Source organism: Trichechus manatus, unplaced genomic scaffold (genome assembly GCF_000243295.1).
Source record: "Trichechus manatus latirostris isolate Lorelei unplaced genomic scaffold, TriManLat1.0 scaffold00026, whole genome shotgun sequence".
NCBI lineage: Eukaryota > Metazoa > Chordata > Mammalia > Sirenia > Trichechidae > Trichechus > Trichechus manatus.
Window position 1 is genome coordinate 12197298 of NW_004443962.1, and position 22643 is coordinate 12219940.

At 38.3% G+C, this 22643-nt stretch overlaps 1 protein-coding gene across 1 annotated transcript in view; it reads left to right on the top strand.

Moving 5' to 3' along the window:
• RABL3 (RAB, member of RAS oncogene family like 3) overlaps positions 1 to 15932 on the top strand; it is a 43210-nt gene extending 27278 nt beyond the window's left edge. The window contains exons 5-8 of the mRNA XM_004373647.2: positions 4989 to 5139; positions 9211 to 9282; positions 12068 to 12106; positions 13009 to 15932. Of these exons, the coding sequence (XP_004373704.1) occupies positions 4989 to 5139; positions 9211 to 9282; positions 12068 to 12106; positions 13009 to 13074 (328 nt within the window). The 3' untranslated portion in view covers positions 13075 to 15932. The remainder of the gene's footprint in view (positions 1 to 4988; positions 5140 to 9210; positions 9283 to 12067; positions 12107 to 13008) is intronic.
• The last annotated feature ends 6711 nt before the right edge of the window (positions 15933 to 22643 follow it).

A 22643-nucleotide genomic window follows, 5' to 3' on the forward strand; every position in this document is an offset into this window, starting at 1 on the left:
TGTTTTTTATTGTTTCCTTCCTTTTGCTTGCTTTTATGTTTATGTTGCTGTCTCTTTATAGTTTCTTAAGGTGGAACCTATTTTTTTTTTTTTTTTTTGTACTTTAGTTGAAAGTTTACAGCTCAAGTTAATTTCTCATTCAGTAATTTATATGCATATTGTTTTGTGTGTCATTGGTTGCAGTCCCCACAATGTGTCAGCACACTCCTTTCCACCCCGGGTTCCCTATGACCGTTCATCCAGCTCCTGTCCCTTCCTGCCTTCTTGTCCTGCGTTTGGACAGGAGATGCCCATTTGGTCTCATATATTTGATTGAACTAAGAAGCACGTTCCTCACATGTGTTTTATTTATTTATTTTTTATAGGTCTGTCTAATCTTTGTCTGGAAAGTAGGCTTCGGGAATGGTTTCAGTTTGGGTTCGCAGAGTGTCCAGGGGCCATATTCTCGGGGGTTCCTGCAGTCTCTGTCAGACCAGTAAGTCTGGTCTTTTTTTGTGAATTTGAATTCTGTTCTACATTTTTCTCCTGCTCTGTCTGGCACTCTCTGTTGTGATCCCTTTCAGAGCAGTCATTGGTGGTAGGCAGGCACCTTCTTGTTCGTCTGGACTCAGCTGGTGGCATCTTTGGTTCGTGTGGTTTAGATTTTTTTTATTTGAGACCTTTCTTCTTATCTAATAAAAGCATCTAATGGTACAAATTTCCCTCTAAACTTTGCTTTAGCTACTTCACACGAATTTGGATATGTTTTATTTTTATTTTCATTCATTTAAAAGTATTGTTGAGTATCCCTTTTGAGACTTCTTCATCGATTATTTAGAAATGTGTTGTTTAATATTTAGAAATTTTCCTGTTATCTTTCTGTTACTGATTTCTAATTTAATTTTATTATGGTCTGAGGACATACTTTGTATGATTTCAGTTTGTTTCTTTTTTTTTTTTTACATTTGTTCAAGTTTGTTCATGACCAGGGTATGGTCTATCTTGGTGACTGCTACGTGTGCATTTGAAAAGAATGTGTATTATATACTGTTGTCAGATGGAGTGCTCTATAAAGTTAGATCTAGCTGATGGTGGTGTTCAGTTCTTCTATATCCTTGCAGACTTTCTGCCTATGAGTTATATTGATTACTGAGAGAGGAGTATTGAAGTCTCTAATTATAATTGTATGTTTATTTCTCCATTCAGTCTGTCAATTTTTATTTCATATATTTTGAAGATCTGTTGTTAAGTGCATATACATTTTGGTAAATTATCTCTTTTGGTTAATTGGCCCTTTTATCATTATGTAATGTCACTCTTCATTCTTTTTAATTTTCTTTGTTATGCAGTCTACTTTTTCTGATATAAATGTAGCCACTCAGGCTTTCTTTTGATTAGTGCTTGCATGGAATATCTTCTTCGCATCCTTTTCACCTGTCTATGTGTTATAAGTGAGTTTCTCATAGACAACATATAGTTGGCTCATAATTTTTTTAATCCATTCTAATAGTCTCATTTTTTAATCGGTATGTTTAGACCACTTTACCTTTAATGTAATTATTCATATGTTTGGATTTAAGTCTACCATTTGATTGCTTTTTATTTATTCCCTCTTTTTTTCATTCTGTTTTCCCTATCCTACCTTCTTTTGAATTATGTGCATGTTTTTAATTCTATTTTAATTTATCTGTTGTGTTTTTTACTATATCTCTTTATATATATATATATTTTTAGTAGTTGCTGTAGGGATTGCAATACATATACGTACTTTTCACAGTCTACTTAGAAATGTTATTTCACCACTTCTAGAGGAATGTAGAAACCTTACCAACATACATGTTGCTTTAGCCTCCCCGTTAGTATTATACTTCTTTTATATAAATTGTACACTGAATTTACATACATATACAATTGTCTTATATAAACATCTGTGTACATTGAACCTACCTAATCTATTATATGTACCTAGTTATTTACCATTTCTTTGCTCCTTCTTCAATTCTGATGTTCTGGGTTCTGAGTTTTCTTCTGATATATTTCCCTTCTGTCTGAAGAACTCCCTTTAGCAATTCTTTCAGAGCAGGTTTGCTGACAATGAATTCTCTTAGTTTTCCTTCGTTTGACAATGTCTTTATTTTACCTTTATCATTGAAGGAGGTTTTCACTGGCTGTAATATTCTGAGTAGATAGTTCATTTCTTTCAGCACATTAAAGGTGGTGCCACTTTCTTCTGGCCTCCGTTATATTTGATGAGATAAAAATTCTCTTTCTCAGAGTTTTGATTCTTGAGCCCTCTCACTGTGTTAAGGCCTTTGTCACAACCACCATGGAATTGCTGGAGGTGGTGGGGGTGGGGGCGGGCAGGTGTAGCGAACAGAGAAATGGAAAAAAACACTGTCTCTGAGCATTAGGAGACCTCTTTCCTCTTCCTTGTGCCAGAACTGTAGGACTTCTGGAGTTCTCTCTGTCCACACCAAAGTCCACTTTGAGGTTTCGTTCTCATTGGCATTGAGACGGGGATATGGGAGGGAGAAGAAATCCGTTAACTCACTGCTGGTTTAGTGCTACTTCGAATTCTGGTTGTCTGCCTCAATCTGCCCGTACTGTTAACTTTTCAGAGTCCTCAAATAGCTGCTTGATGCATTCTGTACAGGTTTTATAGCTGCATTCAGTGGGTGAGATAGGGTGGATTTGCTTACTCCATCCCACTCAGAACAGAACCTGTTTTCCATTTTTAATTGAAGAATGGCTTTTGAAGACTGTTTTCTGTATGGAGATCTAATTGTTACGTGAAAACCCAGTGTAGTATCAGTTTGTGTGCATTAGTGTGGATTCATGGAAGATCTACTAAGGAATAAATACGACTAATTTCAAATCCATACTTCAAAGTCTGGTTGATGTTTTCTGCTTCCTATCTCAGTTCCTTTCATCGTTGATGTCTTCATCAACCTAGCTATTTTATTTTCTACTAAAATTATAATTACTCAAGAAATTTATTTTTAAGTTTAGGATTAAGAGACAGTATATTCAGATCTGAAAGAAATCTGCGTTAGTGTCAAGGAGTTCAAAGTGTCAGTAAAAATTACAGATTTGCATTTTGACCCTACAACCTAGTTTTGATGCTATAGATGAACCTGCAAATGTATAAAACATTAATACATTGTTCTTCACTGGTGCCTTATTTATAATAGCAAAATATTGCTAACAACCCTAGTGTCCAGCAACAGCAGATTGGTTGAGTAAATAATAATATATCCACACACTGGAATACTATTCAGCTATTTAAAAAAATAACCAGGAAGATCTATATACTAAAATGGAAAGATCTCCAGGATATATTATTAGGTTAAAAATTAAAGGTACAGAGAGTATATATAGTATGCCTCCTATCGTGTAGAAAGGGAAGGAATAACAATATGTATTTATATTTATATGAAGAAACAGTGAAAGGATGAAGAAGAAACTAATAAAAAATAGTTACCTATAGGCGACCAGGGGAAATGGATAGAGAGAGACAGGAGTAGGAACAAAACTGCTTAGCATAAATCTTTTATGTCAGTTTAAGTTTTGAACCGTGTAAAAGGTTTTTTAACTTTATATTACAGAAAGTGTCAAACATACATAAGCATAGAGAATACTGTAGTAAACCTCTGTATGCCTGTCACCCACTTCCAGCAATGGCCAATTTTGTTTCATCCACCTCTACCCATTCTCCACCTTCTGCCACTCTCATCTGGATTATTTTGAAGTAAGATTGATGTTTGTAAGAAGGTCTTGGTAGAAAGGTCTTCAACTCAAGCTATTATTGGCTTTGTTGCAATAAATAGAATGTTAATATTTTTATAAGAAAGAGGTTAAAATAGTTCAAAACAATTGTGTTGCAAGGCTGAACAGTAGCTGAGGCCGTGTAAGATTATCGTAAAGGCCATAAAGATTCAGTAACCTCGCCCCCACAATTTAGATACTCAAAGAGAAAAAAAAGTAACGTCAAAGGGAGAAGAAAAGCTGTGCTCAACTGTGTCGTATTGATTGCATTGCATAATACTGATTTGCTGTCAGAAGTTGTTTGCAACCAGATTTTGCAGACTGTTGTAAATTGAGCTTATGACGTGTCAGAAATCGAAATGTATTTTATTTCTCATATGTGAATAGAATTTAAATTAATTCCAAAACATCGGGCTCTCTCTTCCTTTCAGTAACGAGAAGCATCATTTATATCACCGCTCTATCCTTTGGGTGAAAACAGGAAAAAAAAAAAAATGATTGCAATAGCTAACGACCCAAGGCTACTAAGCCTAAATGGTTCTTTTTGCCCGTCTCCCACGGCTCTCGTGTCAGGACAAACAACTGTTAGTACATTCTTTCCTTTTAATATTCATTTTGTATTTCAGCTGTTACCTTGCCTTTGTTGAATCCATCTTTCCCAAGGCCATAGTCTCATCTATATTCAATTTATTCTCGCCCTAAGCATCTCTATTTATTTTTTTGAAATGATCTATTTTTCTTTATTATTCATAGGCAGAAATGTATGTGGTAGATATAGAGCCTGTGCATCCCCCAGAAGGTACCCAGAAGCTTGCCATTTTCCCTTCTGGCACAAGGCTTGAGTGCCATGCTAGGCCCCTGGGTTTTCTGTACATTGAGGTGTGAATCAATTCTCTGCATCTACACCGAAAAATTCTTGAGCTCTTCTCTAAGAAGACAGAGCTTTGGGAGGAGTCAAGTCAGCCTACTTTGGTATACCTGGTGGGCAGTCAGGTGTTCAAGTAGTCTATAAAGACACGTGGGAACAAATTTCAAGTAGTTACATGAATAGTTGGAACTCAATAGGTGATGAGGATAGATTGATAAATGAACAAGTAGATGGAAGAAATTGGGAGAAAAATAGGTTTGTAGGTGAAGAATCAGTAAATTATAAGTGAACTAATATAAGCTAGTTCCATTTCAGTATTACACATCTACATTGGAAAGGTAAATTCTGTTCACCTCTTCATTATTATTTATCGCAGGGATTATGATCGGGAACAGTTTGCTGATAACCAAATCCCACTGTTGGTAATAGGGACTAAACTGGACCAGATTCATGAAACCAAGCGCCATGAAGTTTTAACCAGGATTGCTTTCCTAGCTGAGGATTTCAATGCAGAAGAGATTAATTTGGTACGTATTTTCACTAATGTATATTTATATTAACAGGTAAAGGCAAACCGAAAACTTCACAAGTTATATACAGTAAAACCTGTGAAAGCTGGAACCTGTGTAAGGCAGAAACCTGTCAGAGAAGGAAAACTCAAATATTTTCCGTAATAGAGTGATAAAAAAAGTGGTAAGACTGCACCCTGTCAAAGGCAGAAAACTTGCAAGACCTGGAAAAACAAGGCAGTCCTGTCCAGTTCCTGCTCTCACAGGTTTCACGGTAGTCTAGTGAAAGAAGTTTACACTTGAAGTCAGGCAGCTTGGGATCTAGTTCAAAATATAGCCAAGATTGGAGTCAGCATATCTAGACTGCCAGGTGGGCACAGTCCCCTTTGGCCTCCTTGGGTGCTGATCTACTGGAAACTGCAGATGCTACAGTGACCTTGAAACTGCCTGTTCAAGGAGCAATGTCAGTTATTGGCTGTTCAGAAGATTTTTTTTTAATCACACCAAGATCAAAATAATTATTTAAGGTGACAAACAAGAGTCACTGATACTGTACCTTGATTATTCATGCTTTAGGAAAGCCTCTGAGCTTCTTACACTATAAAACTTACCTTCAGGAACAACCAGACAGATAAATGAGAAAGTTATAAGCTGTTAAGTAGGAGTGCTTCATAAGCACAAGTTTATATAAATTCCTGTGTATACTCAGGATTGAGTTCCTTCCCGAGATAGCAAGCTCAGCTAGAACTTGGTGCTGAAAATGCTGAGGTACAGTTCTCATAATAGCCAGTTAGCATTACCCAGGGAAGGATTCTGGCCAGCAGCTTCAGTCATGGTTTATATGTCCCATTCACAAGTAGGATTTATGCAACATAGTCAGTGCACTGACTTTCCAGACTGGTGATGGTGGTGGTAATATAGCAGTACTAATGACTAACATTTATTTAGCACTTAATATGTGAATTATGTGCATTATCCCACATGCATCATCAGACTAGAAGCAGAGAAGGGTCAGATAATCAGGTCAAAGTTACACACATCAAACCAAGCACTCTGACTCCGGAGTCTCAGTACTCTACAAAGAAGCCTATTTTCCTGTTAATTACCCTGCAACAAAATTTAGAATTTGGGGGCTGAAAGAACTCTTAGAAATCATGTACACCAACAGTTACCCAAACCTGACTGGGTGTTTCATATTACCGGCACTACTTGTGAAAAATTTGAAATAACTTTCCTGCCACTAGACTTTTTATTCTTAGGGTCTGGTATTACGACTAAGACCCTGTAATTTTAACAGATGATTCAGGTGTTTCTGATGGCATCTAATTTGTGAATCAACATTTGTAAACAGTGCTTAGTTCAACCTTACCCCTACCCTCCCCCAGTAACTGAGTCACCTTCTGTTCCATTCCGTTGTTTTTTACATTCTACTTTTTGATGGAGGGTGCCTTATTTTTCTCTGCTGCCACCATGGAATGAATATTCAATGTAAATGCCCCAGGTAGTCAGCCCTGTACCATGATACTCTAGAGGATTTCTGATATGTAGACTATATAACATCCTTGTTGGAGAGGTACTGAAATTACTTTGTTTTAACATTATTTCCAAAGGAAAATTTACCACTGAATACACTTAATTTGTTCTAGTGCATACTTTTCATGTATTTCAGAATGTATCTGTTTCTAGTGCCGTGTGGATTTCATGAGGATAATCTAAATATGTGGTATTCCTACTTCCGTTGCGCAGGCAGGGCTGTCTTTCCATTGTTTACAAGACTATAAAGGTACTCAAGTGGTGAGACTTTAGCACCCACGGTCTCCAGAGAGTTCACATATGACATACTTTTAGCCTTTCATCAGTGTACAGCCCCAAGAACACAGCAGAAGCAACAATAGGAGAGGGTTTTGAGGATGCAAGGAAGAAAACGTGAGGAGGAAAATTGGGTAAGAGAAGTTTCCAAAAGAGATAGCAGTCCACAGACTCAACAAGTAAATATAAAGCCTCAAATAAGAAACAGATGTAACACTATTCGTGTTAGCATCATCAGTTACTGTATGAATTTACTTAAAAGTATAGAAAAGTAAGAATAACATAAAAGGATAAATCAAAGGTGAAATCCAAGCTTTCATGTTCTACCTGAATAAATGCAAATTGTTTCAGTTATACGTAGGGGGAAGAGTACTTTTTTTTTTTTAAACTCCTGTTAGGCTTATTGTGTCTAGTGCGAATTTTTCTTTGTTATGTTTACTTCAAAGTGATCATATTCAAGCAACTTCTCTAGTTAGTATTCTTTTCTCAAGCTTAGACAAGCTATTAGAGCTACTAATTTTCAGGCTTTGCCCTCAGCCATGATCAATGGCAGATGGCTCTTTCAGCTCTAAAATACTCATCTTAATATCATTGGGATTCTTTAGCCTAGTCAAACTGAAATTACAGAACCCCGGAACTAAGTTTTTGGAGGAGTTTTGTTTGTTCATTTGCTATGTGTTTTATCTTTTGTATTTTGTGCCCTTATTTAGCTCTATTTGGAATCATCTCTGAAATCTTCTGAGATTGTGATGACTATGTAGTCAGTATCCATTTTACAAAACTTAGCTGACACAGATCTGTCTAAGGTCTGTTTCTCATCTGCCTCTAGTGCTTTAGAGATATGTTCAAACATTGTTTCAAATACAACAGTTTGTATGATGATGTGTCAGTCTATTTAATCCATATATGGAATTACCTTTATTATATTAGGTGCTTTGGGGTCTGGAAATTCAACCTGATAGCATTCTTTTGGTATGAAGAGAGAAGAGAACGAGTATCACAGTACCTACTGTGTGCCCAGGCATGCATTATCTCATTGAATTTTCACAGAAATCTTATGGGATAGGTGTTTTCATCCCCATTTCATAAATGAATAAACTCAACTTTAGAAGGTTTAGTAGCATAACCAGTGATCCACAGCTAGAAAAGTGGGACTGACATTTGTATTCAGACCCCGATTTTTCTAGTACTTTGTGATCTTTGAATAATTTGTTAGTCTCGTTTGTTGTAATTTTGGAGAATGTATTCTAGTTACTGGCCAAAATTAAAAATGCGAACCTTGTGATATTATATGTGGATAAAAAAGGTGATTGTTACTAAATTCACTGGAAAGGTATCATATGGGCCTAAGAGATTACAAAACAGAGTAAATGTGAAGTAATTTCAGTAATTTCCCAAGGGACACAAAGGGTCACCAACTGAAAGACAAGTATCTCCCTTGCAAAGGAGCCTGCATGATATTCTCATAGTCTGGTCTTAGGTGGCATTTGAGGTAAAATCACAATACTCTGTCTCTTGATGTGGCATGTCAGTGGTGACGAACAACGGCAGTGAAACACTGGAATTCCAGGAGAAGGGGTAGTAAGCCTGAAGTCTTTGCTTTGCTGCTCATTTTAATATATAACATGCCAGACTGTTTTGTCTCTTCTGGGTCCCATTTTTTTTCCTATTTTTAAAAGTTCTATTAAATAAGAGTAATACGTGTTCTGTTTATTATTATCAAAAACAATATATCTTTGTGGCCTACCAAGGGATGCAGTACTTTGCATTCTGTGAGTGAGAAATCCCTGCCCACTATTCTGTTTATGCTTTGCTCCTCTAAATCCTTGCTTTCAGGCTTCCTACTATTCCTATGAACTGCATAGCACTACTTAATTAGTTGAGCGCTCGTGAATTAACTAGTACTAAAAAGCAAAGTATTTACTGTTTTTAATGGCTATATTCTGATTTCCAGAATAAATGTATGTAGGTCTGATGAGTACTTTGGTTTTGTCGCTAGCAAACTATTAGCAATCTTATCTTTCTTTAGGAATTAGTTGGTGATGAATCCCTTGATTCATTAGCCTCTAAAACTGCTTAAATGACAAAAAGTAAGTGGTCTTATCTTCCTTTAGCACTTTTCTCTGCCTCTTGCACAATAATTTGAAAATTATCTCAATATTTTATGAGAGTATTATGCCTAATACTTTACTGTAGAAGTGTGCAACAGAAACAGTAATGACTAACAAAGAGCTTATGTTTCCTAACCTTTCAGTGTCGATCTTACGTTCTGTCTTCTAGGATTGCACGAATCCACGGTACTTAGCTGCAGGCTCTTCCAATGCTGTCAAACTCAGTAGGTTTTTTGATAAGGTAATGACTTCAATTAAGTGATTTTAAAACTTAATTTACATACTATGAGAGTTTAAATTATTTGTAGAATGCTATGTCCCATTATTCCTTCCTCCTGAACTCCACAGCCTGAAAACTTGTTTTGATCTCTCTTATCTGTTAGTGTAAATTGCTCAAGGCCTGCTGACGCGTTGATTTCATCACCCGCGTTCTCTCAGCAAAGGGTAAAGCTACCAGATTTAAGTGGTTTTTTAAAGAAAGATAAACAATTCCTCTGCTTAAAACAATTTATGTTTCCCCATTTTCTAGCTGCTTTTTGTATTTCTTCACCCCCAAAACGCACTGAACTGAGGAAATTGTGTTTAGTTAAAGCCCTGAGTTCTTTTTGCTCTCCCAGCAATCACTATTCTCCACCTAAATGTTACTTTTACTTTGTAAGGTTATACTGTCATCTCCTTGGTCCCCCAGTTACTCCTTGCTAGTGTCATTGCTAGTGTCACCCCCTGAACTGGGGTGAAAATGTAGAATGACTCAGCATACTGTAGATTCCATCACTGTTGGTCTTCCCATCACAAGGCCCTATGGCTGCATAGCACGTAGTACTGACCAAGTTCAAGCTGTTTGCCCGGTATTGGCATTGCATGGTGAAGAAAAACAGGATGAATTCTGTATGTAATATTGGAAAAGATTAATTTCTACTGTGTTTCCTTTTAAGTATAACCTCCTAAGAAAAACATTGCCCTCCTCAAATTTCTTCTTTATGAATCACTTTTCTTCTAATATTTGGCCCTTTTGTCCAATATGTCAACATAAGATAAGCCCTACTCCCTTCAGTGTTTAATATTACACCATTGGGAGAATTTTGCTTCACTGCAGAACTTCACAGCCAGTGTGCAGCATGTAGGTTACGGGGTGCTGAGATACCCCTCAGTTTTCAGAGCAGCCAGAGCCCCCAGACTGGGCGATTGGCAGCCTCTTCCATTTGCCCCAGTGTGCTGTACAAATATTAGCATTTTCTAAATGTACTGTGACATGAAAAATGTCAGGAAGCACTGCGAGGAGCAGATCATCTGTCCACATTGTTTTCAGAGTTAAAATGTAGGAACTTCCATGGCCCCCATCTGATACGACATTCTCTCCTTTCACAGCAATGACTTATAAACCTGTGTCTGACATGCAGAGATCCCCAATTATATTGTTTAATTTTTTAATAAGACATTAATTTCGTGGTTAAAAAAATAAGATGTAATAAATTGTGGACTAGAGACAGAATAGTCTGTAGGCCAGTATGACTCCAGTTGTCAGGCGAGACTTCATTTAAAAAAAAAATGAGGAGGAAATTGGTTGATTTTAATGGGGGAGCAAGATTTGGTAAACGAAAGGCGTTACAAGTTGGAGGTGGGAAGACAAAAGGGTAACTTTTCTCTTTGTTGCTTCAATCACAACACAAGAATGTGACTGAGGTGGGGTTGCCTGAAACCCAGGCACCTGGCAACTAACTCTAGAGTTCTGCCCAGTTTTCTATACCTCCCATCTTCCAGAGTTCAGTGGATTTTAAAGGTTTCTTCTCCAAGAGGGAGTCTTGACTCCTTCTCCCAACTCCCCTGGCTAGTAGTAATTCCTCCCCTCTCTAGAATGAGAGGATTTCCTCTTCTTGTCATCTTGTCATTTTCATGACAAGAAAGGGGGTCAGTCCCTTCTTACGTTTTAGGAGGAAGAGTATTTTGAGATCTGTACTAATGAACCAGCTTTTCTACTCTGAAGCTACTGAATGAAACTTTGCCCTGAGTCTCTTGTGGCTCAAAGTAGCCCAGCCATAGTCTCCAAGATAGAAAGAATCCAGGTGATTTGGCCCTCAGGACAGTCACAGTGCGCTGGAAGAAGACACTGCTCTCATTCAGAGCAGTTCTTAACTTTATAACTCTAAATGTGAACGTTATAAGTGTTAATCTCCAGCTAATCTGTATCCTTATCTGATTAACTTCCCATTACAGCAGCTCTGTGTAAGGAAAATAATACTGCCTCCGCAACCATTGTAGTTTCTCAACATTGGAACAGAATTTATGTGTTGTTTTTCAAATGTTTTTCGTCATCTGAAAACATGATGCTCTTAAACTCATTATGTTCGTATATATATTTTCAGGGCTTTTTTCAGTAGTAGTAGATGGAGTTGTACTGCTTTAACTCATTTCTCCTACTGACCAAATACAGACAGTCCGGAAACTGCTGAATTAAGGGTGCAGTTTAAGTCCACAGAAAAGCTAATTGACTACTTTTGGTCTTGTGCCATCTGTCTGCATTGAGTACGTTCAGAATTTATCACTGTGTTCACTGTAGGAATGTGGCAGTTCACTACCTGACATGGTCTCCTTTTTAAAGCATAGCTGCTGTTGTCGGAGCCCAGTGCTTTGCTTTTATCTTATGGGTTCTTTGTGGAACCTGGTGGTATTTCCCTTTGAGGCTGACTGCTGGGAAACTCAGCCCGACTTGCTGCCATGCACCAGGAATTGCTTGGGGTCTTATGTCGTTGGTGGCTTCACTTCATTCTTTGATTATTTGGTGGTTTTTGTTCGTTCATTTATTTTTTGATCTGTCATTTATTTTTTTTTTTGGAATGAGGCAGACCTTTATAGAACACTCCCACACTCCTGATCTCATTAATTGGCTCTATAAGTGAACATCTAGAACTATTCAAGAGACTGTTAATTTAAATATAAACCTGTTAGTTCCATTAGTGGCCATGACACTTACCACTTTTTCCAGGGACGTCTACCGAGCCCTTACATTCTTTCTCTGTTTCTCACAGGTCATAGAGAAGAGATACTTCTTAAGAGAAGGTAATCAGGTTAGTATCTGTCTTTTCCTGGTAAAACAGCCTTAAATTTGGAGAGGGATGATTTCCAAAATGGTTAAAAAAGTGGGAGGAAGCCCTTTCTGCACCTGTTATTGTTGTTGTTAGGTGCCACTGAGTCAAGTCCGACTCATAGCTACCCCATGTGACAGAGCAGAACTGCCCCATAGGGTTTTGGTGGTGCCAGGGGTTAAGTGCTCAGCTGCTAACCGAAAGGTCAGTGTTTTGAAACCACCAGCCACTCTGTGGGAAAAAGATGTTGCAGTCTGCTTCTGTAAAGATTTACAGCCTTGGAAACCTTGCTGTGAATCGGAATAGACTTGACAGCACCTAACAACGGCAATGGGTTAATCTTTACAGCAGCAGATCGTCAGGTCTTTCTCCTGAGGAGCTGCTGGGTGGGTTCAAACTGCCAGCCCTTCAGTTAGCAGCCGAACCCTTAACTGTTGTGCCACCGAGGCTCCTTGTTTGTAGGCATAAGCCACTGATTTTCTTATATCTTGTTAAATACAAAAGGAGGAAATCAGGAAGAAGGGAAAATAAGAGTCTAAGAAACAAAAAGCAGCCAGGGATAAGGTTACATTAGAAAATAATAGAAGAAAATCATTTGCTTAAAACTTCAAAAGGGTGCCACAATGCAAATAACTCATACAAAACTCCAATAGGTGAATATTATTCGTTACCAAGTTGTTAGCACATCTTTTCCGTCTTGATAGAATTTCTTTCCATTATTTAAAAGCTTCAGTGGTTTTCTGAGTACAGCCTCAGAAAGCTGGTTCCTTAAGGCACAGCAAGCAGACAGACCAGAACAGAAGATGAGGAAAATGATGGAAACGGCTATTGGCCTTTGAACTCTTCCTGCTGGAGACTTCATGTGTTGTCTTTCCTACCTACAGATTCCAGGCTTTCCTGATCGAAAAAGGTTTGGGGGAGGAACGTTCAAGAGCCTTCATTACGACTGAATTAGACTCATCCTCTGGAAGAGTGAGCAAGAGTGGCAGGTTTCCACAGCTTTCCTCTTGCTGTGTCAATTATTAACGTCTCAGCCTTTTAACGAAATCGTCTTAAAATGCCACCCTTCAGCCTCACACTAAATAGAAAAATGAAAGGAAGTGACAGTGTGGGAGGTCCAGATTTTGTCCCCATTCTCTCTGTTCCTCACTCTTCTGTCCCTATTTATAGATTATGTAAAAGCCTTGTGGAAATATGAGATGTTGTCAGAATGATGCAGTAGATGATCGGTGGCAGAGTGCTGCAGAGAAAATTTACTCTTGCCTGGAACTGGAAGGGTTTTATGGGTCTGTAATTTTCCCGCACTCATTGCTGGAGACTTAAGTACTTCAAAAATGTATCTCTATTGTTTTACCTTCTTGAGGGGAAAGGTTATGTTAAGTAGCTCTGAGTTGTCCACCCCAAACAATCTTTGTCATTTTCAAAGAAGCAAAATGGTGTTATTTAATTGTCTCCACCCTCATCAAACACAGGGATGCCTAATAATAGCAGCCCTTGTCTGCCTCTCCTCTCCTTTGCAAAGGGCTCAGAGGTTGGAGGAGGTGGACTAATAGCTGGAGTTAAAATATAAATACAGATTAATAATACATAGAGAACAGCAGTACCAGAAAAGAATTCTGTGAGAAACTGACAGCTCACTAAATCCTTCACCCTTTAGGATACAGCTGTCTACACTCTCTTACTGTTCTGTTTGGAAATCTCAGACCGGCACAAGGACAGTAAAAGAGATTTACAGCCTCTTCATTTTTATTTGTCTGAAGGAAAAGTCAAGTCCTAAAATAGTAAACTCAGATTATTATTCTTTGTGTGAACATTGTATTTATGGAGAGAAGTAAAAATAAGTTCCCACAGCCAACACATTTCCATGAATTATGGACTTGGATTCTTGGATTCTGTAATCACTCCAGTAATTTATTTAACATCCCGTTGGTTTGTTTGTATGTTTTGGGTGGGTTTTGCTTCGGGAGGTTGAGTTTTTTGGAGGCGGTGTGTGTGCGTATGCATATTGTTTGTTGTTACTTTTTTACCTATCTTTTATTGCCTGTTTAATTCTCTCTGCCCCAGTTCTTCCTTAATATTTAAACCTGGTTTCCTAAACCTCTAATTTGCTGCCTTATTCAGCAATAGCTTATCACTCATATTCTCTTTCTGGCTCCGCTACAGCTGTCTGCACTCCCAGTTTTGCTCCATATTAAAAAATAATAAATAAACACAGTTTCGGTTTCTCATTTTAAAACTAGGGGAAAACACTAAATTCACTTTCTATTCCATTTTTATTAAATTTCTGAAGTTCTTTGGAAATCAAAGTACACTGAAAAGAAGATATTAAAATAAGAATGTTAGAGAGTGCTTTTAGGAAGGCAGTCTTGAGAGTTTGGGAAAGGATTTTTAAAGCTCTTTTCACCAGCTAGAATATTCTTCACCTCCACCCTCACAAGACTAAGCCCTAATTTCTTTTTTGACACAAAGGAGAGCTATGCAAATCTGATCTGTATGTGGAATCTGGCACAAGTGTGTCATGGCAGAGACTGTGCAGTTGGGAAGCAGGAGTCCAAATGCATGCACCAGACTTAAGCCACTTAAAGCTCTTTGTGTTCCTCTTTAAAAAAAAATAAATCTCTTCTCTCCCCCCACTTCTGTTTCTTTCCTTTAATTAAAAAATCCATTCCAATTTCTGTATTTCTCACTTATTAAAAAAATAAAATTAGCCATCATGTATGACTCCAACCTCAAAAAATTAACAGTATTCCTCAACTCCATTCCTTCCTGCTGCCAGCTTTACTCCCTGAATTGTAGTTTTCTAAGAAGAAATAATTTTCGATAATCTAAGGTTAATTCCTGGCAAGTCTGAGTAGCAGCAAAATAAAACTGTTTGCCAGAATGAAAGTTATTAGCCAGAGTTCTTCAAAAAGAAAGTTTTTAAAACAAGTTTTACTAAGACTTCCTGAGAACTACTCATAAAATTTGTTTTAAATAATAACAAGTGTAAATACCAAAACAGTCCCCAAAAAGTGTTTATTAAATCTTTAATTTTCTTACTTTCTCAATGGGACATGTTGCTAGCAATTAGAGAGATATCTTTCTGTTGTGATCTTGAGCTCTAACCACTGTTCTCACGCATCGTGGAAGCAACCAGATGTGAAGGCGGATGGCCACTCATCTGCCCCTTGGGTGGGCAGGCTCTTGGGATCCAGTGTTTGAGCTGATGTCTACCTCATTACTCTGAGAAGAGCTGTTCCCAAAGGGACCGATCCTTTCTACGTCAGCTTTAGCTTGGGTTCTCAGAAGTCCCTGAACTCAGGGCATCCATGATATAGCCATGTACCCGACACTGCTATTTTTCTCTTCATTCTGGAAGTGGATTGTGTGGGAAGACGAAGAGCTCCTAATCGCTGCAATAATCAGAGCTTTTGAGTCTTCACTTGAATAGTGTGTGCTGTAGCGCCCAACTTAGGGAGGGCCTTGTATGGGTATTTAATAGATGTTGCTTTCATTGAATTTTTAAAGCATAGGTAGCATCCTTTTTAAAGAAGTTTGAAGGTGTAACAGGATGTCTGCATTGATTTTAAACCTGTTAAAATTCAAAGGAGGGTACTTGGAGGAAAAGGAAATTTTAAAAAATGCATTTCTCTTCTCCATTCTCCCAAGGCTGAGAGCCAGATCACTGTGGTGGGAGAGGACAGGTTTCAGGATGTCTAGAACCCTGAGCTGCAAATAATCCACAGTATTTTTGCCTGATGCAAAATATCTGGAGCTGGAGCCTGCCAGGGCTGCTCCATCAAGACTTCCAGTTACAATTAATCTGCACCTCCATTTAAGGGCTTAAATCAATGAGTTTGAAACTCTAGAGTGCATAAAAAGCCCCTGAAGTGCTTGTTAAAATGCAGATACTAGGATTTCCATCACCCTCTCGTCACACCCCACCACCACCACCAGCCTCTTCGTCCCCTAGATTCTGAATCGAAGTATAAGGGATAGGGCCAGAATTTAGCATTTTCAACAGGCAGATCAGCTAATTCGGATACAGGTTGTCTAGGTTGTTCACCCTTCGAGAACGACTGTTAAACTCATATCAAAAAGTAGAGAATACTGGGATTGTGGACTCTGTATTTTATGAGCCCCAATACAGCAGAGTTCATCAAAGTTCATCTGGCCCTCTACATGATCACACCTAAATAAATCAAGCACTCCCCTCTCAAGGCTGCAGAGGCCAAGACAAGCATGAGGTGACTGGCACACCGTGTTGCTGTAACAGGACCGTTTGATATATTCCTACAATTTTTATCAGCGTCACTTTGTTCCCTCCAGGTGTATCTGATCAGTGCCTCACCGTCTTACACAAAGCCCCCTCCTTGTGCCACTGTTTGCCCCCACGATTAGTCTGTCAGTTACAATTTTTCTCAGAGAAATCTGAGAGTCAGTCCTCCATCTTCTAAAAAATGCAGAGCTCATAAGGAAGAGTCCCTGAGAACAAAGCAAAGAGAGCTTCGGGAAGAAATTTTGAGGGCTGTGGCACTTTCTTTCATGGCAGGGCTTCTTGTTTGGTCTATCAAAATAGCAAAATAACATTGGTATCAAAAATAATTATACTGGCAAAGGTGTATAAAATTAACATTTTTATTTTCCCACCCCTTTCTGCATAAAGGAGTTAGACAAAGCACCTCTAAGTGAAAGGTAACATTTATTAGAGTGAGTAATTCCAACAGCTGGGTAATGAATCCTTTTGCAAATCAGGTTTCCAATTATTTGCTTTCCACGAAATTAAAAGAGAACGTAATTGAATTGTTGACTGATAGATCATTGAAAATAAAGTTTAGTGATAGATTGCTGTGTGATTTTTGGTATTTAATTTGGAAAGAGGACTGTTGCATTTGAGTTTGTGTTAATAAAGCCTAGTTTACAGATTGTTCTTTGTGAAATTAAATAATGTCTGGAAAGGAGCCCTGGTGGTGCAGTGCTCAGCTGCTAACCAATTGGTTGGCGGTTCGAACGCACCAGCTGCTCTGTAGGAGAAAGATGTGGCAGTCTGCTTCCACAAAGATTACTGCCTTGGAAACCCTACGGGACAGTTTTACTCTGTCCTATAGGGTCGCTGTTATGGATTGAATTGAGTCCCCCAAAAATGTGTGTCAACTTGGCTAGGCCATGTTTCCCAGTATTGTGTGATTGTCCACCACTTTGTCATCTTTTGTAATTTTTCTGTATGTTGTAAATCCTATCTCTATGATGTTAATGAGGCAAGATTAGAGGCAGTTATGTTAATGAGGCAGACTCAATCTACAAGATTAGGTTGTATCTTGAGTCAGTCTCTTTTGAGATATAAAAGAGAGAAGCAAGCAGAGAGATGGGGGACCTTCTACCGCCAAGAATGAAAAACCAAGAAGGGAGCGTGCCTTTGAAACTAGGGTCCTTGCGCTGAGAAGCTGCTAGACCAGGAGAAGATTGATGAAAAGGACCTTCCCAGAGCTGACAGAGAGAGAAAGCCTTCCCCTGGAGCTGACATTTCTGAATTTGGACTTCTAGCCTCCTAGACTGAGAGAATAAATTTCTCTTTGTTAAAGCCATCCACTTGTAGTATTTCTGTTGTAGCTGCACTAGATATCTAAGGCAGTCACTATGAGTTGGAATCAACTCCATGGCCATGGGTTTGGTTTTGGTTTAATGTCTGTGGAAAAACCTGGCGAGCTCTCTAGTCCTGGCTCCTGTCTTCGGGCAGCTCTGTGTAAACACCAGTGTACCAGTGTCAGTGCATTTCATTTCCTCACTGCTCCCCAGAGAGAGTGAGCTCTCTCCCCTGTTCCTTCCCCACCTGAGTCGGGGCTGAGTGGCGAATCCTCCACCACACACAGCAGCACTGACTACCACAGTTCCTTTCCCAGATAGCTAGCTTGAAGTCCTCCACCTTTGGTAACAATCCTTCTTTTAACTGGAACACATGATTGGCCAATCTTTACCTCAAGTAAAGAAGAGCCAGGCCTCTACAAACTCTTCCAGAAATGACCTGTGATTAATCAATAACAAAGACAATTGTTTAAACAGTTAAGAAATAAGTTTGCTGTACTTTCTCCCTAATAGGCAGTTAAGCAATTCTGGCTAGTTTGAGTGACCTGCTGCCCAGTGAGGCACAGCCAAGTCGTGGGAACAAGAACATCCCGAGACAGGTTTGAGGGAGAAACAGAAGCATTTTAGACTCATCCTCTCTGGAGCTGGGTTTTCTGAAGTCATCTCAACTGCAGCAGGAGGAGAATGGCCGAGTTGAAGGTAAGGAATTATCTGACAGGTTCACTGCAGCTTCTTCAGAAAGAGCCTATGGAAGCTTCTGGGAACTCCACTGTGTCAGAGTTGGAAAGGACTTGGAGATTCCCTGGTCCAAACCTCTGTTTTCAGAGGCTTCACAGGTGGTGTCCGTGATATGGCTGGGGCTGGGGGTGAAGGAGAAGTGATAAAGGGCAGAGATAAAACTCTTATTATCCATCTCTTGCCTTTGTTCATTTCAAATATTGTCTTGGAATGTGAGGCATCACAAGGGCTCCACTCCACCATGGACACTCACATCACTGTGTCTGTTTCCCACCCCTACTCTGCTGCAGCATGCTGGGCTACTTCCCACTGACCAGTCAGATCTGCTTCCTCTATTCAGTCATAAAGCTCAGAATCAGCTCTTGGCCAGTACAAGCCCTAGTACCTCATCTAGAAAATAATTCCTTTTTATTTAACGTGTAATTGGAAAGTATGTGTGGGTTATGTGCCAGTAGGGGCTAGGCAATTTAACTATGCATTAATTTCTATTGTGATCCTCAGAATAAGTTTGGGATGTAGGTGCTATTGTTTATATTTAACCAGTAAAGAAAGTTAAGCTCAGATTAAGTGACTTGCCCAAGGTCACTGCTGGTAGGTGATGGAGATCGGATTAGAACCTGGGTTTGTCTGACTCTAAAGCCAAGGCTCTAAAAGGGCCTTAATGGCATCTACTTAGACTGAATATCTTAAGGGCAGGGAAAAGAAATGTGTTCCCAGTGCTTTAAGTCCAGGTTTGCATCAGTGCCCAATACATGCATGAGGAACTGAATAAAATGCCCAGACCCTTGGCTCAAGCAAGGTAGGCCAGACCCCAGACTTCTTCCCAGATGTAGGGTTTGGGCACTTCTTTAATGCTCTTCAAGTAATGCTGAGTTTGAAGAATCAAAATCTCCCTAATTAAAGGGGGTCCTGAAAACACTCAACACTGGAGTGAAAGAGTCTGTTTCTTTGTCGTTATGCCTGAGTGTTAACTCTCATTCATTCATTCAGCAAGTGTTACATGCTAGGCACCTGATGCCACAGATTAATATAGGAGGGGAACTAAATCTGGGTTAGGTGGGGTCAAGAGAAACTTCCTGAAGGAGCTTTTCCTTAGCTGAGTCTTAAGAGAGAAATGGGAATTAGCTAAATGAAGAAGACTGGGAGCCAGAGGAAATAGCAAGTGCAAGGCATATGCACATAGCCCTGCATGCTCTGGAATCCAAGAGTGTTTCAGCCAAATTTGAGTAGCTGGGGGAACAGCCAAGTGGAGTTACCCAGAAGATAGTTGGACATATGGATCTGGATCTTAGGGGAGTGGGCAAGGTTAGGGGCATAGATGTTGGGATCATCATATCAATGGTGATAGTTGAAGTCCTGGAACAGGGAGCATACATAAAAACTTTCCTGGTGAATATCATATGGGGAAGTTCAGCAGGGGTTGGAAACATCCTTACCATTTATAAATAAATTATATCTAAAATCCTATCCTGCTGTAATTTTTAAATAACTTATTATGCACAGCAATAGCACACCTATGTAATTGCATGCAGGTCTTTGTTCTCAATTTCAAAGGCATTCTTCCCAGCCTGCTGCCTAATCTCCACAAGGAAAGTTTAGCTCTAGAGGTCAGAAGTCTAAACCGAGTAAGCCATATTGCATCATACTTATTCAAATCAATAAACATATAATTTTAAAAATATTTTTCACCTTTTATTTCTTCATCTTAATGAATATGTCAACACAAAGCCTTTCAGTTGGCAGCCAGGCACTTGGTTGCTGCACCAGGAGGCCACTGAATCAGAAAATTTTCCCACAAAAACCAGTATACAAAATTTAAAAAAATATATAACAAGATGACCTGAGTTCAATAAAAAATAGTAAAACACACAAAATCACAAGAGAAAAAGGACTAATCAAAAGCAAAATATAAAGAGGAAATTTCTCCTACAGAGCCAGACTAATCCAAAAAATTGATAATTTTCAGACTATGGTGTTAAATATGTTTAAAGAAATAAAAAGCACAGAGAAAACAAACTAGTGAAGATCAGGAAACAAATAGAGGAACAAAATGAGAGACTCCACAAGGAAACTGAAAAAAAAACAAGGAGAACTACCGGAAATGAATAAAGCAACTGAATTAGAAAAAGCAAGAGAAACACTCAACAATAGAGTCAAACAGACAGAAGACAGAATAAATGAACTAGAAGACAAAATAACTGAACTTATCAAGTATCAAGAGAAACGAAAAAAGAACAAAAGCAAACAAACCCGAAAGGAAATATGGAATTCAATTAAGAAATCTAACATTAGAATTATTGGACTCCCAGAGCACCATAACAACAATAAAGGCACAGGAACAATTTTACAAGAGATAATCAGAGAGAATTTCCCAGACCGGAACAGAAAACCAAGCCTGCAAATATAGGAAGCTACATGTACCCCAATCAGAAGAGATGCAAAAAGATCAACTCCATGCCATATCTTAATAAAATTCTTGAAAACCAAAGACAAGGAGAGAATTCTGAAAGCAGCAAGAGAAAAACACAATCTAACATTCCAAGGGTCTTTCATAAGAATCTGCATGAATTTCTCCCTAGAAACTCTAGAAGCCAGAAGACAATGGACTGACATATATAAAATATTGAACAAAAATAATTGCAAACCAAGATTTCTTTACCCAGCAAAGTTGTCATCAAAAACAAGAGGGAAATCAAGACACTCCCAAACAAACAGAAGCTCTGGGAATTTGCCACTACCAGACCAGTTTTGCAAGTATTACTCAAGGGAGTACTCCAAATGGAATGGCAAGAGCATTAAATAAATATTCATATCTGTACACGGGAAAAATGAATAAATAATAAGAGAGACAGAGAGAGCTCCAAAAAATGCAACAACACAGGCAATCATAAGGACCAAGTATATGATATGTTCAAAGTATAAACTCAAATAAATCCCTCAAACAATACAATGTCAAGTTTGTAAGAAATAAGCATAAAGTAAACTTATCAAATATAGGTTGTATATTGATGTTAATGGAGACACACCAACAGAAATGAGGGAGGAAAGAGCATATCAGGAATAGATTTATTATGTTAAGATTGTATGTTAACTATTGTTCATGTGTTAAAAATTTGTTGCACTTGTAAGTTGTGTAATGTAATATATGTGTTAACCACTAAGAAATCACCAAGAAAAAACATTCAGAAGAAGGAAAAAAGCAAAAAGGTTCATCACAAGAAAGCAGCCAAATACAAACAAAAACAGAAAAATCAGAATAAAAAAAAAAGATACAAAACAGTCAAAAAACAAATAGCAAAATGAGTGAGGTAGACACTTTGTTTTCAGTAATAACTTTAAATGTAAATGGTCTAAACACCCCATGCAAAAGGCAGAGAGTGGCAGAATGGATAAAAAAAACATGATCCATTCTTTTCCTGTCTACAAGAAACACACCTTAGACATAAGGACACAAACAGACTGAAACAAAAAGGATGGAGAAAAATATTCCATGCAATCAGTAAACAAAAAAGAGCAGGAGTGGCCATACTGATATCAGATAAAACAGGCTTTAAATCAAGATCTATTACAAGAGATAAAGAAAGACATTACACAATAATAAAAGAGTCAATCCAGCAAGAAGATGTAACAATTATAAATATATATACACCTAACAGCAATGCACCAAAATACATGAAACAAATACTGACTAATAGAAAAGGAGAAATAGACAACACCACAATAATGGTAGAGGACTTCAACACACCACTTTCAATTACAGACAGAACATCTAACAAGAAGATCACTAAGGACATTGAAAACTTAAATAAAACCATAAGCCAATGGGACCTAACGGACATATATAGAACACTGCACCTAGCATCAGAACAGCATACATTCTTCTTCAACGCACATGGATCATTTTCCAAAATAGACCATATGCTAGGACACAAAACAAGTCTTGACATTTAAAAAGATTGAAATCATGCAAAGCATCTTCTCTGACTATAACAGTATGAAGTTAGAAATCAACAACAGGGAAAATAAGGAAAAAATACATGGAAACTAAATAATACACTACTGAAAGGAGAAATCTTTTAGTCATAGAAGAAATTAAATTGAAATTTAAAAATTCCTAGTATCAAATGAAAATAAAAACACAATATATCAAAACCTTTGGGACACAGCAAAAGTAGTACTCACTGGGAAATTCATAGCAAAAAATGCCTACAATTAAAAA